Genomic DNA, 15,982 nt, shown 5'->3' on the forward strand with positions numbered 1-15,982 from the left:
TTTCAATACAAACTCAGGGAACTAATACTTTAATGTTTCATGAGAACACTTCACCATAGTTGTACCCAGGTTACAGTGGTGACTCTTTTGATGGCCTATCCATTGATTATCATTATGTCTCTAATCTCACTGAGTATTTCGTTAAAAGCAATAATACAGCACATATACTGGCATTCTTTTCTGACAAAAGGAGGCTATGGGAGAGACAGGATTTTGGAGTTAAAGCATTTTTAGGGGGATCCTGTACAGATAAAGAGAATTTCCAATTTTAATCATTTTTACCAACCAAAGCGTAGAATAAGTTTATTTGCATTTATTGTATGTACCATTTCATTTAGTACCAAAAGTGTGTAACATTTCATTCAGTGTCAGTCACAGTTTCTGACATTTTATAGATAATAAATGTCTATTAAATTGAATTCATGTGCATAAAAAAAAATTTGTGCATATGCAATATCAATTATAATCATCTAAGTAACAAGAACATTTTATAAGCATTTTCATTGGATCACCTTTTCAAGTTTGACCAAAGGTTTGGGAAGTATTTTCCTTAATGAAGTCTGAAGGGCCCTTTTTTTGAATCCACAAATTTTCAATGGTTATACAAGATAGGTGATGCTTCAATAAATACAGCTAGTTTAAGTTTCTAAGTAAAGCCTCAATGCCCCCATATTTTGTAAGCATATGTAATAATTATAGCTAACATGTCTTAAGCATATTCTGGACATTGTGCTAAATGTTGTATGTACATTATTTAATTCTCATCACAACTTTGTGAGAACGTTGTTATGTTTAAGGATATTAATTTATTCAACAAATATTTACTGAACACCTACCATAAGAGAGCATTATTTTAAAACCTAGGATTTAGCAGTGAACATAGGAAGGGAAGTCCTTGCCCCATAGATTAGACGTTCAAGTGCAAAGATATATAATAAATAGAAGAGGAAACTAAAGCTCAGGTTAATAAACTATTAAGTGATAGAAATAGGATAGAAATGCAGGTCTCTCTGACTTTGAGCCAAGACTTAGGTATCACCTCTTGATAAAATTACAAGATTTCATGGCCTTGCATAAATCATGTAGTATTGTTAAACTAAATATCTACCTAAGAATTGAGAGACCATACCTTAAGTTTAGAGAATCTGAAAAGAGAAAGAGACATTTCTGACCCATTAACACAAATGAAGAATTAGGCTTATTTTAAATATAATCTATTTTTCTTTGTAGTATGTTGAGCAGTAATTCTCTTAAAATGCACTTTTTTTTTTTGCGAAGACATTCTAAAAAGAAACCTATAAAATCATTTTGTTGATTTCTTTTTCTTTTTTGCTTCATGTCCCTTCTAACTTATTTTGCTTTTCCAAGTCTATGAACTAGGACTGTAAACCATTGTCCTTGACAAGAAATACAATTGTTGATATGCATATATCTATATGGGGTAGTTCTACTCTGTCCTGTAAGGTCATTATGAGTTGGAATTGACTGGATGGCAACCAGTTTGGTTTTGGGGCTTTATAGTCTTTAGTCATCAGTTTTTTTAATGCCCAATGAAACTTGAATTAAGAAATACAAAATATCTTCGCTTAGAGCTGTGTTGTTTATATACTTTTAAATATCTATGTTCATTAGCCTATCAGTGTATGCTATTGACTGAAAGGCCTCTCCTTGATTTCTCTTTCCTGAATTCAGAGCCCCCATTTGCTCCCAAGCAAACAAGGAATCTGGGAACAACACTGTCTCAGAAAGCGCAATGTGCCTCCTTCTTCACTAACATTTCCAAATTCTATAGCCCAGTCTTTGGAGCTCTGCTGTCAGTTAAAGAAGATAAATGACTACCATTTCTGTTAAGAATATCTTTACAAGAGCAAAAATACAAAGCTCACTAAGAAGAATAATGTGACATATGGGACATAATGCCATAAATTTCAGGAACCTGAGAGAACAGAGTGATTTCTGGTGCCCTACAAATCATTTTACCTGACTGTAACAGGAGTCCTGACTCTAAGAAAGATAGAAGGTCAAGAAACCACTTGTCTTTCCTGTTATTGTCAGGCAAATAAAAGGAAAACATAGACAACTTCCACAAAAACATCTTTGTTTCTAGATATAAAGAACTAATCTATTGGTAGTATATGGATCCTTTGGGGGAAAAATTCTAGAGAGAGCTTAGTTTTGGGTTTTCATTTTTTTTTTTTTTTAAATCCTATGGGACTCCAGAAATTCTGGTAGATTCCTCTATGTTAGTTTAGAAAATGGATTTAAATTAGAAATGGGAGTTATATAGATAATAAGTAATTGGCTTTCATCCAAGATATGTAACTTTACATTATGTTCTTGGCTCAGAAATGATCCAATATAATTATACAGAGTAGCGATTTGAAAATATATATATGAATTTGATTTGTAATAAAGTTTTCAAGGAAAATTAGGGTATACAGTATTTTTCAAAATCCAGGACTAATGCACTTTGTACTTTATAAAAACCAATAGTCCATAGTATTTAACAGCCTTAATTATATAATCATTTACACATTTTTTAATGCAACATGTAGTGACTTTTGTGGGTAAAAGTTACAGTCCAAGAATCTGCTATAGTTTCATATTATGATGTACCTTTCAATATTATTTTTGTAGGCAATGTGAATTTTTATTTTGCATAATCATTTTCAAAAGTATAGAATATTTGTCATTTGCTAAATAATCTACAAACTTGATATGCTGATTATAGAGTTAGATGATTAAACCAAAAAAAAACCGAACCCAATACTGTCTAGTCGATTCCTACTCATAGCGACCCTATAGGACACAGCACTTAACCACTACACCACCAGGGGTTGGATGATTAGCAAGAGTAAACCAAAGCTCTCAGTTTCTTTTTTATTTTTACAAAATCTTAACTATTAGTATTCCTTTGATATTAGTAAAGATGGCAAATAATGTAAATTAATGCTTCAAGTTATACCTAGTGAGCACACCCTCCGATAATTTGTCCTGGACCTTTTTCTGTTGTTGTAAATACTCTATACTCTTGTGTTAAATTCAGAAAAAGCTGAAATGAAAGTAAGTTAGAAGGAGGTCTATTACTGCCTAAAATATTTACCTACAAAAATAATCAGGCTTAGCTGAAAACTACAAATATAAACAATAGGAAAATGTAAACCATTACTGGGTATTTCTGGGTTAGAATTATGTAGTTTATTCTGGAAACCTGTGAAGGCAAAGAAGATATGCTGTTACTTAAAATCATATATCAAGGAAAGTAGTGGGGGATGGTAGACAAACCTAGAGTAAGAATAAAGAGAGAAAGAACCATGGAAATTTAAGAGGAATTATTTAAAAAAAAAAAAATAGATCAACAGAGGAATTATAATCATAAAAAGTTACAAGTTGAAGGTACTTTAGCAATCTCTAACATCCTCATTTGCTAGGTTAAGACAATGAAGCCCAATGATTAAAAGAAACTTTTTTTTATACCTTTAGATGGCACATTTTTTTCTAGCAGAGTGTAGTTTTGGATCTAGGAGTTGTGACGATGAGACTCTTATTAAACAAATACGTAGTTGAGTTCTTTCTATCCCCCTTTAATAAAACCCATCACAACATAAAGCTTTAGTGTTCTAAATCAAGGGTTAACAAACTAGCCCACTGCCTGTTTTTGCCTGGCCCATGGGCTAAGAATGTTTTTTGTATTTTTTAATGATTGAAAACAATGAAAAGTAGAAAAATATTTCATGGCATGTGAAATTTGTATAAAATTCAAATTTCAGTATACATAAATAAAGTTTTATTGAAACACAGCAACTCTCATCTGTTTCCACAGTTTGTGGCTGCTTTTACATTACAACGGGAGAGCTCAGTAGTTGAACAGAGACCATATGGCTCACAAAGCCTAAAATATTTAATATTTGTCCTTTTATAGAAAAATTTCCCAAACCTTGTTTTAAACAAATAAGTTAGTTAATCAAATTCATCAAGATTAAATGAGTTAATTTATGGAAATTGCTTAGAATGATATCTGACACAAGGTAAGTATATTTTTAAAAATTATTATCACTGTCATCACTCCAAAATGAAATAATTTGGTATATCTAATAAACAAATGTATTTTATTTATTAATTTTTTAAAAGGTAGTAACTCAGGAATATAACTTTTACCTAAAGCAAGAATATTTGAAATTCTTCCCCAGAGACATCAGGAACAATATATATCAATCCTAGTATAAGAAATATTTGGCTATTTCAGAAAGTACATGAATCACTTAGAGTATATGTCCTTCAGAGTTAAATACTAATGAAAGATTAGTAGTTAAATAATGACAATAAAATCTCTTTAGAACAACTATAGTACGATACCATGTGTGGCCTAAAGAGGGTGAAGAGAAAAATACCAGCATAATGTGATATTTGGGAAAACAGGGTTTTTTTTATTTGTTTGTTTTTGGTTTTTTTGTAATAGGACCCTAGTTTTACAAGGAAAAAAAAGCCAGTAAAACACTGTATTTTGAATTGTTCGTCTATCCCAAGAATACAGCTATTGAAAATTAGAAAATCACATCATTTCCTAGACTAGCTCTTAATATCATCTGTTCATCTATTTCTCTCTTGAAGGAATTTTTTGCATCAACTTTTTAACCCTCTTCTTAATCCTTCGTTATTCTCTGGGTCTTTTCAATTTTGCCTAAATATAAGTTGTTGTTGTGAGGTGCCATCAAGTTGGTTCTGATTCATAGTGACTTTATGTACAACAGAATGAAACACTGCCCGGTCCTGTGCATCCTCTTGATCATTGTTATGCTTAAGCCCATTGTTGCAGCCACCGTGTCAATCCATCTCGTTGAGGGTCTTCCTCTTTTTCGCTGACCTTCTGCATTACCAAGCATGATATCCTTCTCCAGGGACCAATCCCTTCTGATAACATGTCCAAAGTACATGAGACGAAGTTTAACCATCCTTACTTCTAAGGACTATTCTGGCTATACTTCTTCCAAGACAGATTTGTTCGTTCTTTTTGCCGTCCATGGTATATTCAGTATTCCTTGCCAACATCACAATTCAAAGGTGTCAATTCTCCCGTCTTCCTTATTCATTGTCTGTGTTTCACGTGCATATGATGCAATTGAAAATACCATGGCTTGGGTCAGGCACACCTTAGTCTTCAAGGTGACATCTTTGCTTTTCAACACTTTAAAGAGGTCTTTCGCAGCAGATTTGCCCAACGCAATGCGTCTCTTGCTTTCTTGACTGCTGCTTCCATGGGTGTTAATTGTGGATCCAAGCAAAATGAAATCCTTGGCAACTTCAGTCTTTTCTGTGTTTATAATTCAAAGGCATCAGTTCTTCATCGGTCTTCCTTATTCGCTGTCCAGCTTTCACACGCACATGAGGCAACTGAAAATACTATGCACCTTAGTCCTTAAAATGACATCTTTGCTTTTTAACTTTAAAGAGGTCTTTTGCAGCAGATTTACCCAATTCAATTTCTAATATGCCAGAATCCTGATTTTAGTAACTATTCTCTTCGTTTTCATACCCCCGTGAAATTAACATTTCTTTTTTTGCCTTCAAAATCAAACCTCTTCAAAAAGTTATCCACCTTCATAGTTTCCACTTTTTTACCATCGAATTCCTTGGTTAACACTTTGGAAAATGACATATCTCTACTTCAGTGGCTGCTTTTTTAAAACATCCATTGTACCGTCTAAATCTCCAAATCTGTAGCCCTTAAATAAATCTATAACCCATTGCTGCCAAGTCAATTCTGACTCATAGTAACCCTGTAGGACAGAGTAGGATTGTCTCATCAGGTTTCCAAGGAGTGGCTGGTGGATTTGAACTGTCAACCTTTTGGTCGGCTGCCGTAGCTCTTAAACACTGTGCTATCAGGGCTCCAGCCCTTAAATGCTCATGCTAATTAACCTATCTACACTTTTTGAACACCCCAGCTTCCTTGAATCTCCTTGTCTTCTATGTAGTTTAACCCTATTCTTTTTGTTGTTGTTGTTAATTTTTAAAAACATGCCTCTCTTCCCTTTAGTCACTCTTGTTCTTCTCGTTAATCTTTAAATATAGATTAGATATTCCTCAAGATATTCTCTCAACATTTTTCATGTCTCACTGTTTACACTTTCGGCTTTCCTACTTAACTATTCTCCTAATTTAACCTATCCTCTCTTGTTCAACAAATAATTACTGCCCTCATCATTTTACCCAACAAACCAAAACCCACTGCCGTCGAGTCGATTCTGACTCATAGCGACCCTATCGTGACTATACTCCTGAGACTAAAATGATGAGGTCAATAAATACTTGTTGAACAAGAGAGGATAGATGAAATAAGGAGGGTAGCTCATTTTGGTCTTGACTATACTCCTGAGGAAACCCTGGTGGCTTAGTGGTTAAGTGCTACAGCTGCTAACCAAAGGGTCGGCAGTTCGAATCTGCCAGGCACTCCTTGGAAAATCTATGGGGCAGTTCTACTCTGTCCTATAGGGTCACTAGAGCCAGAATCGACTTGACGGCACTGGGTTTGGTTTTTTATACTTCTGACAAGGAGCCCTGGTGATACAGTGGTTAAGAGCTCAGCTGCTAACCGAAATGTCAGTGATTCAAACTCACCAGCTGCTCTGCAGGAGAAAGATGTGACAGTCTGCTTCTATAAAAAATTGTTGTAAGGATTTGTATAAAGCACTTAGAGCAGTTATGTGGCACATGAGAAATACTAATTTCAACTCTCATATTTTATTCCAGGAATCAGTCAGATATTAAGCTTTATAAATAGTTCCTTCCAGATAACTTTTACATTCATTTTTGCTTTCTATTGGCAATAGCAGTACGCTAACCTAGGCTTCTGTTTTCTTCCCTGGGATTATTTCTATACACCCCTAATTGATTTCTCTATCTTACCGGTCTCTTTTATTCCACTCCATCTTTATTAGTCAGGATAGACTAAGTTACGTTGCTGTGAATTCTTAGTGGGAAACCCACCAAGTTTATTTCTGGCTCGTGCAGCATGAATAGTGCAGGTTGGCAAGGGTGCTCTGCTCATTAGTAGCCACTCAGGGGCTGTCTGATGGAAGCTCTGTCTTAACACATGGTTTCACAGTCACAATAGCAGAGGAAGGGGACGTTGGAGTCAAATACCACCAATTAAATTCTTACATTCAGAAGTGACATGAGTCATCTCCACTGAAGTTTCATTAGCCAGACCAAAAAAAAAAAAAAAAACCAGTACCATCGAGTCTGACTCATAGTGACCCTATAGGACAGAGTAGAACTGCCCCCTAGAGTTTCCAAGGAGCGCCTGGTGGATTCGAACTGCTGACCCTTTGGTTGGCAGCTGTAGCACTTAACCACTATGGCACCAGGGTTTCCTCGTTAGCCAGAACGAGTCAAAAGGCCACTCAACTTCACAGGTGTGAGAATGTATAATCCTACCACGCGTCTGCAAGGAGAAAAACAATATTGTGAAAACTCTAATGACTACCCACCATTTTTCACAATCCACATTATGTATAATTTTTATGCTATTCCCCAGCTGCATTCACTTTGTAATAACTCCTTTACCTACAAACCTTCACATCTTATTGTGAGCCTAATCTACTTTTTTGACTTCTGTCTACTACTCAGCCTACAACACCTTACAGTGTAGACAAGCAGCACTATTCATCTTAAAACAACCTATGCTTTCTTATCTCAACATTATTCTTTATAGTATTGTCTTCCTTTAGTATTTTTCTTTCTCTCTACATGTGATAATTTATACCTATCACTCAAGACCCGGGTTTGTAAAGGTTCCCTGTTTTATTTTAGCACTGTCTTTGTGTCCTTTTTCTGTGATACTTACAACATTGGGGGTTTTTTGCTTTGTTTTGTTTTACCAATTTGTAGAAGCGTTTCTACTCGTATTTGCATTCTTAAAATATATCCTTTTTGAATATGATGACTGTATCTCATTCACTGTTTTTCTTCACCACAAGGTCAAAGCTACCACTAGCCTATATGGAACTTTAATTACAAGAAGGTGCCCTTCTAGCTAGATTATTAGAAACAGGCATACAATCTGAACAGATCAAATAGAAAAAGTTTCCCCTTTGTATAAAAAAAAGATTATATCTTTTGTTTCAGTCATTTTTCAGCTTCATGATGCAGGACTATAGAGCTTGACCCTCTTCTCAGCCCCTCATTGTCTTTCTTGGAACCTAACACCAAGTAGGTGCTCAGTAGATGTTTGCTAAAGTATTCAATTAATTAGTGGCAAAATGTTTACTATAGTTTAAATTGGCTGAGTCCAGAAATGTTTTCAAGTCTATAAAAATCGGGGGGGGGGGTGGGGAATACAAATTAGGTCATGTCACTGAGGATGATTATAAGAAGTAGCTAAAATCAGAGAAGAGACACAGCTTTTATAAGATACATGTTATAATGAAACATTTCAAAACCATAGTTCTTGTATAAATTTTTATCTCTTAAGTCAACAGTGAAAATAAGTGACGCTTTTTATGATTGAAATATGTAAAATTTAAATGTAGTTTTTGTTTTTAATTTTTTAAGGAAGACAGAACACAGAGGGAGTCCAAGGAAATCCAAATAACGTAATAAAAGACATGAAAAATTATAAGGATTGACAAAATAAATGATGAGAAACCATGAACACTGAGTCATAAACAGAGAAAGATACGTAAAGCAATAAGTTTAAAGTTTTTCTTTAAGTAACTTTTTTCATACTTTCATGAGGGAGGGGTCTATTACTCAATGATTGGTAGAGAACTTACAGACTCAAAAAATAATAAAGGATTAATATATAGATTGAAAAAGAGTTTAAATAAATGAATGGATATGCGATTAAGAGAAGAATGCTCCTAATTCCTTTAATGATCTTGTCTTTATAAATTTGTCACTTTTTAAGGAAAATAGCCATGTTCTCCTCAAAATGCCATTTTCTCTCTAAAATGCCCTTTGATGTTACCTTTAGAGATAAATTACTGGGCTGGGTCCCAGGTCTGTTGGTGCAATCACTCATGAAATGTATATTCTCACAGTCTTACGGCAGCTGTGATGTAATAGCTGAATAGGCAGTTAAATAAAGGTCATTCATGTAGGACATACTTTTAGTCCAATGCAGCCAGGACTTACCCTGTCTCTGACATCATCTTATACTAGCTTCCTCACCTTCACTTCATTCTATTTACATTAGTTTTATAAATTTTCTCTAATACCAAACTTGTTCTTGCCCCAGGGTATTTGTACTTGCTCTTCGTGCAGCTTAGAACACTCTTCTTCCACATGGCTCAGCTCATTGTCTTCTCTTCAGAGAGGACTGCTTTGATCACGCTATTTAATGTTGTCCCTCTCTCAAACTTCCCAGTCCCTCTTTATCATATTATCCCATCGTATTTTCTTCAAATCACATATCAGTATCTGAAATTATTTGTTTGTTGTCATTTCCCACCACTAGAATGAAAACAAGGACTTTCTGTGTCCTGCTCTCTATTGTACCTCTGACTGAGAACAGTGCCTGCTAGATAGTGGGTATAAAGTGAATATATTTTAAATGAATGACTAAATCCCAGGGTAGTGGCATGTAAAAAGGGAGCAAACTATCAAAGAAAGAAAGAAACCTTTTTTTAAAAGAAATAGAACTCTAACATAGTGGAATTTTAGGCATTAAACTGTTAGAAGAGGAATTTTTGGATATTATAGACTCCCTGTTGCTCCTTAAATCACCCTAAGTAGCAGTGACCTACTCTGTACCACAGAGGCACTGCTTCCTGCCGTGAGATGTGAGACTTCAAAACCATAAACATAGCTTCATTATTAAAGCTGTCATCAAGGCACATGTTTTTGACTAAACATACTTTGTTTATAATTTGAGTATTCCTCCCTAACTATGGGTGTTAACTTTGTGGCATGCAAACATATACACACATACATACACACACATTCTAATACATTGAGATACTATACTAATACATAACAGTAATGTAATGCATTTATATATAGAACCTACAGTAATGTTGAAAATACTAAATTTTAAATTTTCGTCATCTCCAGAAATCAGACACTTAGTATCAGAAAATTAGTTTTTACGTGCTATTCAGAGAAAGATGTTTTATCAAAACTTTACCTTAATTAGGTTTTCTTGACATTAGAATTGGTAATTGAAATTTGAACTAGAACCAACACTAAGTTCTTATGCAGCCATATTTACATTTTACATGCTGTTATTTGCCAGTTAAGTTTATCAAAAGGGACTATATCTCATCATTTTTGCATCCTCATGTTTGTGATACTAGGTGCCCAATAAATATTTTTTGAATAAGTGACCACTATTTGATCGGCCTAAAATTTTAGACAATTTTTTGTTAAAGTGAAATAAAGCTTATTAAATGGTAACTTTAGGATAATAATAATTTCAAGTTCCATATTTTAGGAGAGGAATAATATTTAATATAGAAAAATTGTTAAATGAGCGCTCTAGAGGAGCAAGGGTCCTTTTTTTTCCCTGCAGAGAATATGCCAAAATTCAAGGAACGGCGCTTTCCGATCCAGACGCGTGCACAGCGGTGCAGTCGCACCGGTGCAGTCGAGTATGAGCTGTGATGGTAACAGGGTATTTGGTTAGCTCTCGGTACCTGAGGCTTATGGTAGGTAACTCTTCTGTAGTAATTTAGGCAAACAATGACGAAGGAGAAATTCAAGCCCATTTCTTCGTATACAAAGCACTCTCTGTTTTATCCTAATTGTTGCTTATCAAAAAAGAACAAAAACAGACAAGCTGGAAAATGCCAGCTTGTTGGGATATTATAGAAGTGTGTAGACTATCCTTTTTCCCCCTTTGGCCTATTTGTGCCTCACTTCTTAAGACTGTGAGGAATACACTCCACTGCGTTTTCTTTTGTTTAATTTCACACTGGCATTTATTTCCCTCTCTTAAATACTTGGAAAAAATGTACATAGATTAAGAAAATTAACGTGTAGTCCTAGGCTTTCAGCAGAGTTTACTTTAGGATAGGAAAAATTTTTCAAGGTGAAGAAGAAATTGAATTAGAGATAAGAGCTCACCTCAGTAGGGTAGTTTTCTAATTCTTATTCTTTAAACGATATACAAGGATATGTCTAATGTTTCTTTATTTTTATTATTTTCTTTTGTTACTCTAGTGTCATATACTCATATTATCAGACCCAAATTAAAGCATAAATTATGACTTTTAAATATTGAGTCAAAAGTTGATGATATATAAATAATTCTTCCCATCCCTGCAAAGCAAACTGTTTCACATTCTCCCAGGGTTATGGGGACCAGCTGGGTAGCCTGTTCCAGAACCTTCACCCACTACCCCACCTCCTACCACACACCAGTAATCATGAAAAAACCCAGTGTCTTTTCTATAATTACTCCCATTTGCAGTATTAGTCTTACAGTAGATTGTTCACCAGCTTTCCTGCTTCAGTGACTCATAGATTGCTTTCTGAGCATATTGCCTAGAAAACTGATAATGATTTTTCTTTCTTTCAAATGAATGCAAGAAAATCTTTCCTTTATTTTTGGAATACAGGTTTATATCAGGGTCCCTGGGTGGCACAAACAATTAGGCACTTGACTTCTAGCTGAGAGGTGGGTGGTTCAAACCCACTCACCCTGGAAGACAGGCCTGGCGATCTGCTTCCGTAAGGCCACAGCCTTGACAACCCTGTGGAACACAGTTCTACTCTGACACACATAAGGCCACCATGAGTCAGAATTGACCTGATGGCAACTAACAAGATTTATATCAAAAATATGAAATTGATTTTAATTCAGTGCTAATGAGAATACGAATCTCCATTTGAAAATTTAACCATTATTAGAAAAATCTTATTAGATTTTTCATCAAATGAGACAATTTATTTTAAAGGGCCACTTTTAACAATAGATGTTGTAATTTTTGCCATTTTTGTAAAAATTCCCACTCGTCTAATTTCTAATTTCTTTTTGAAGGCAGAGTAGAGCAAATTAGAGATGAATGCTTTTGGAAATGTCTTCCTTATGTTGTGTGGCTGCCTTAAAGCATATTTTCATTGCAAGACAGCATATTCTTTTAAATGAGCCCACTAGTTTTTCTTACATGTTTTTCTTTGCTATCACCATGCAAACTCATGTCTTCTTTGACAGCTAAGTCTGATCTTACATAGTTGCATTAAAGCTGGCCCTGAATAGTAAAGCATATTCAAGACCATGGAGGTTGAAAATTTTTCAGTCCTAAAATTATGTCCCATAAATGGTATAATTTAATTATACCCCAGATGTTTCACCTAAAATTCCTTTTCTGTCTTTTCCTTTTTACTCTGCCCTCACTTTTTCTCGATCCGTCGGCTGACAGTGTCTTTACATCCAAAATGCAAAGCAGACAAATGGGCATCTCAGGGAAGAACATGACTAAAAGCACCAGCATCAGTGGAGACATGTGCTCACTAGAGAAGAATGACGGCAGCCAGTCGGACACTGCAGTGGGCGCCTTGGGCAGCGGCGGCAAAAAGCGGCGCTCTAGCATTGGGGCCAAAATGGTAGCTATTGTTGGTCTCTCACGGAAAAGTCGCAGCGCTTCTCAGCTCAGCCAAACGGGTAGGAATTTTTATGCTACTTTTGATTTCATGTTTGTGTTGTCATTAATATACACATTCTTTTCTCTTATTTTATTGCAGTAATGTGTGGATGATAACATGTTCCAGAGGGAAAGGGGCGTTTTAAACAAGTGAATCTTCCCGAAACATAAAAAGGGCTTTATTTTCCAGTGACGAATGCACCTGCTTCAAAGTGAACCTTGGCCGCTATTTTTGTTTGAAATGTGTGTGTCTTTTCTCCTCAGGGAGGAAGGAGTTAAGCTGTGGTGCCTAGGGATTCTCAGTTGCTGGTACTTTGTAAAGACACTCTGATCTGTGGGATGTTTGCTTTTCCTTAGGTAATATTCTTTGTAAATTGCAGTTATTTTCCTCAAGTTGGAACCAGACAAATTAATTTTTATCCTCAGCAAGTGACCGTGATGAAGATGGCACCTCATGTTTTGTGCGAATAGTAACAGCTCTTTTATTGCTGACAACCCAACTTCCTTTTCAGTTTGTAAGCAACATTCACCAGTGATATGAGTTTTCTCACAGCAGTGTTTATTTCCCTGTTAAAACTTCAAGGAGCAATATTCTCCAGCAGTAAGGATGGAGGAAGTTTCTGCTGACAGTGAAGATATTCAGAGCTTTCCTACTTTAGAAGTCAGTTTCTAAATCACATCTGCAAAAATAAATTACATACAACACTCCTACTCAGAAAAGCCGCTGTTAGCAATTAAGAAATTTGTGAGTCAAAGCAATGTCTTTTTTCAAATGGGTGTTGATAATTAAACATTAAATTCCTGGAATCTTGGAAATAATAGCATATCTTCTACTTTGCAAACAAGCAAAAGCATATAATGTGTTTCTTTCACAGCAAATAAATTGTAGGCAACTGGGTTAAATCTAATTTATGCTTGAATACTAGGGTTCTTGTACACAGAAGTCAAGACATAAATCTACAACCCAAAAGAATTCAGGGGTACACTAATTCTTGGACCCGGCCAATTGATTTTTCAAACTGTTAACAGTGATTTTGGAATTTGAGTCTTATAAAATAATATTATATTCTTGATGATATTCTTTATATCCTGGTTGTAACTCATTATATTTAATGTGATTATTGTTATAGGAATTTTTCATTTGGTGTTTTAAAATGCTATTTTGCATGTTTAATGTAGAAACTAGATTTAATTTTTGGCCATAGCAATCATATTTAAATTATGGTATTTAAACTTGCTGAAATTTATACATAGTTAACTGTGTTATGCCAATATGATAGATATTGGCCTTTTGAAATAGAATTTTATGTTTCTCTTAACTGTTAGAACTGTATTTATTGCATTTTCTATTTAACATTTTCAAGCATTAAGAACCTAAAAACAGACATTAATAAGGCTGTAAGCTAGAGAACATGTGCTGTTAAGCTAAATAATCAATTCCATCCGTTCAGTTTTGTTTAATAACTATTGCACATACTGTGTGACAGACACATGGAGAACATAGATGAGTAGGACATAATTTGGAACTCTGAGTTGCTTGCTGTCTAGTAGGAGACAAATATATAAACAGAACACTTCAAGGTCATAAGTCAGGGGTAAAGCTAGAATTACACAGGATTCGGGCTGCTCAAAATAAGGCCACTTGGCCAACTCTAGGGCTTATTTCCTGGGAATAATACTTGATCTGAGGCCTTAAAGGAGATTAACTGCTAACCAGGTAAAGGGTGATTGAAAACCTGATCCAAATAGAAACCATCGTGAACAAAGGCATGGAAGCATGGCATGTACAGAAATGATAAGCAGTTAAGTGTAATTTTAACATAAAATGTTGAAGAGAACGTGGCTGAAGATAAGTAAAGATCGGATCATGGAGAGTCACTTAGATCATATTCTGGTGGGGCTGTAGTAAGGAAGTAAACGTAGCTGGTTAGGAGCGTTTTAAGGCTTATTAGCAAAATACTATAATAGTCCAGACAGGAGATAAGATCCTATACAAAGTCATTTGTAATAAAGATAGAGAGGGGTGATAGAGATTCAGGAAATTTCTAAAGAGCAAAATTAGGAGAACATAGTAACTGGTTAGGGTTCCTGGGTGGCACCAAGAGTTTGTGATCGATTGCTAACCTAAAGGTTGGTGGTTCAAATCCACCCAGCAGCACCATGGAAAAAAGGCCTGATAATCTGCTTCCCTAAAGATTACAGCCAAGAAAACCCTGTGGAGAAGCTCTGCTCTGTAACACATGGGGTTGCCATGAGCTGGAATCTGCATCGGGTTTGATTTTTTGGTTGTAGTGACTGATTGTATGTGGGTTAGTGAAGGAGAAAGGATTCTAAGATTTACTCCCATATTTCTGAATTGCAACACTTAGCTGATAGTTGTGTCACTAATGCAGGTATAAGAGAAGCAGTAGGTTGGTGGAAGAGGGAGAAGGTGATTCCTTCAATTTGAGACATTTTACATTTGAGATGTTTGTGAAATATCCAAGTGGAAAATGTCCAGAACATATTTAAATAAACATTTCTGAAGATAGTGCCAGACCAAGGACATAAATCGAGGAGGTATAAATTTTAGGTGATGCTGAAAACCATGAGCATGGCTGAGGTTGCCCAAGAACACTACAGGTAGAAGAGCATTAGGCTAATACAGTACCCTGTGGAAGATTCACATTTAGATTTAGGCAGAGGAAGAGGAGCCCATGAAGGAATGATCATGAAGAAAGGACAAAAACTATTAGAGAATAGTGTCACAGAAGAGTATAAAAGGTTTGAAGAAGGGAATGGTCAATATTTCTCAATGATTGCTTTCATGCCTATAGTTTTAGTATAAATATCCCATATATCTTTTTTTTTAATATTTTTATTAAAAAATTATAGATCTGTTGATGATACACTGAGACCCTAACAACGCAGATTTGGCTTTTGTGTATGAGTAGTTATAAGTTTTTCTTTTCAAAAGCATGATATTGGCTGATTTAAGTACTGTAGCCTTGTTCCTTGCTATATAACCCCTTCCTGTGTATAGCATGAGCCCTGGTAGGACAGTAGTTAAGAGCTCGGCTATTAACCAAAAGATCAGTAGTTCGAACCTACTAGCCACTCCTTGGAAACCATGTAGGGCGGTTCTACTCTGTCTTATAGGGTTGCTATGAGTCAGAATTGACTCAACAGCAACGGGTTTATATATATCACACAGAAAAAAAAGCATTGCTCTTTGTTTTGTTCATTAGTAGTGACATTATAATGATTAAGATATTAATCATTTTTAAAATATGCATTTTACCCACCTAATACCTTTGACTTGTTGAAAATGGAATTCAGAATATCTGTCATTTTAAAGCCTGATTTTAACTATAGGATCATTTTACAATTACTAGATTCTAAATTTTTAATGAGTTTCT

General features: G+C 35.2%; 1 protein-coding gene across 1 annotated transcript in view; it reads left to right on the forward strand.

Moving 5' to 3' along the window:
* Nucleotides 1-15,982, forward strand: part of RIMS2 (regulating synaptic membrane exocytosis 2) — a 404,721-nt gene that overhangs the window by 323,711 nt on the left and 65,028 nt on the right. The window contains exon 20 of the mRNA XM_064267988.1: nucleotides 12,363-12,604. Within this exon, the coding sequence (XP_064124058.1) occupies nucleotides 12,363-12,604 (242 nt within the window). The remainder of the gene's footprint in view (nucleotides 1-12,362; nucleotides 12,605-15,982) is intronic.

The sequence above is a fragment of the Loxodonta africana genome, chromosome 14 (assembly GCF_030014295.1).
Source record: "Loxodonta africana isolate mLoxAfr1 chromosome 14, mLoxAfr1.hap2, whole genome shotgun sequence".
In the NCBI taxonomy this organism is placed as follows: Eukaryota; Metazoa; Chordata; class Mammalia; order Proboscidea; family Elephantidae; genus Loxodonta; species Loxodonta africana.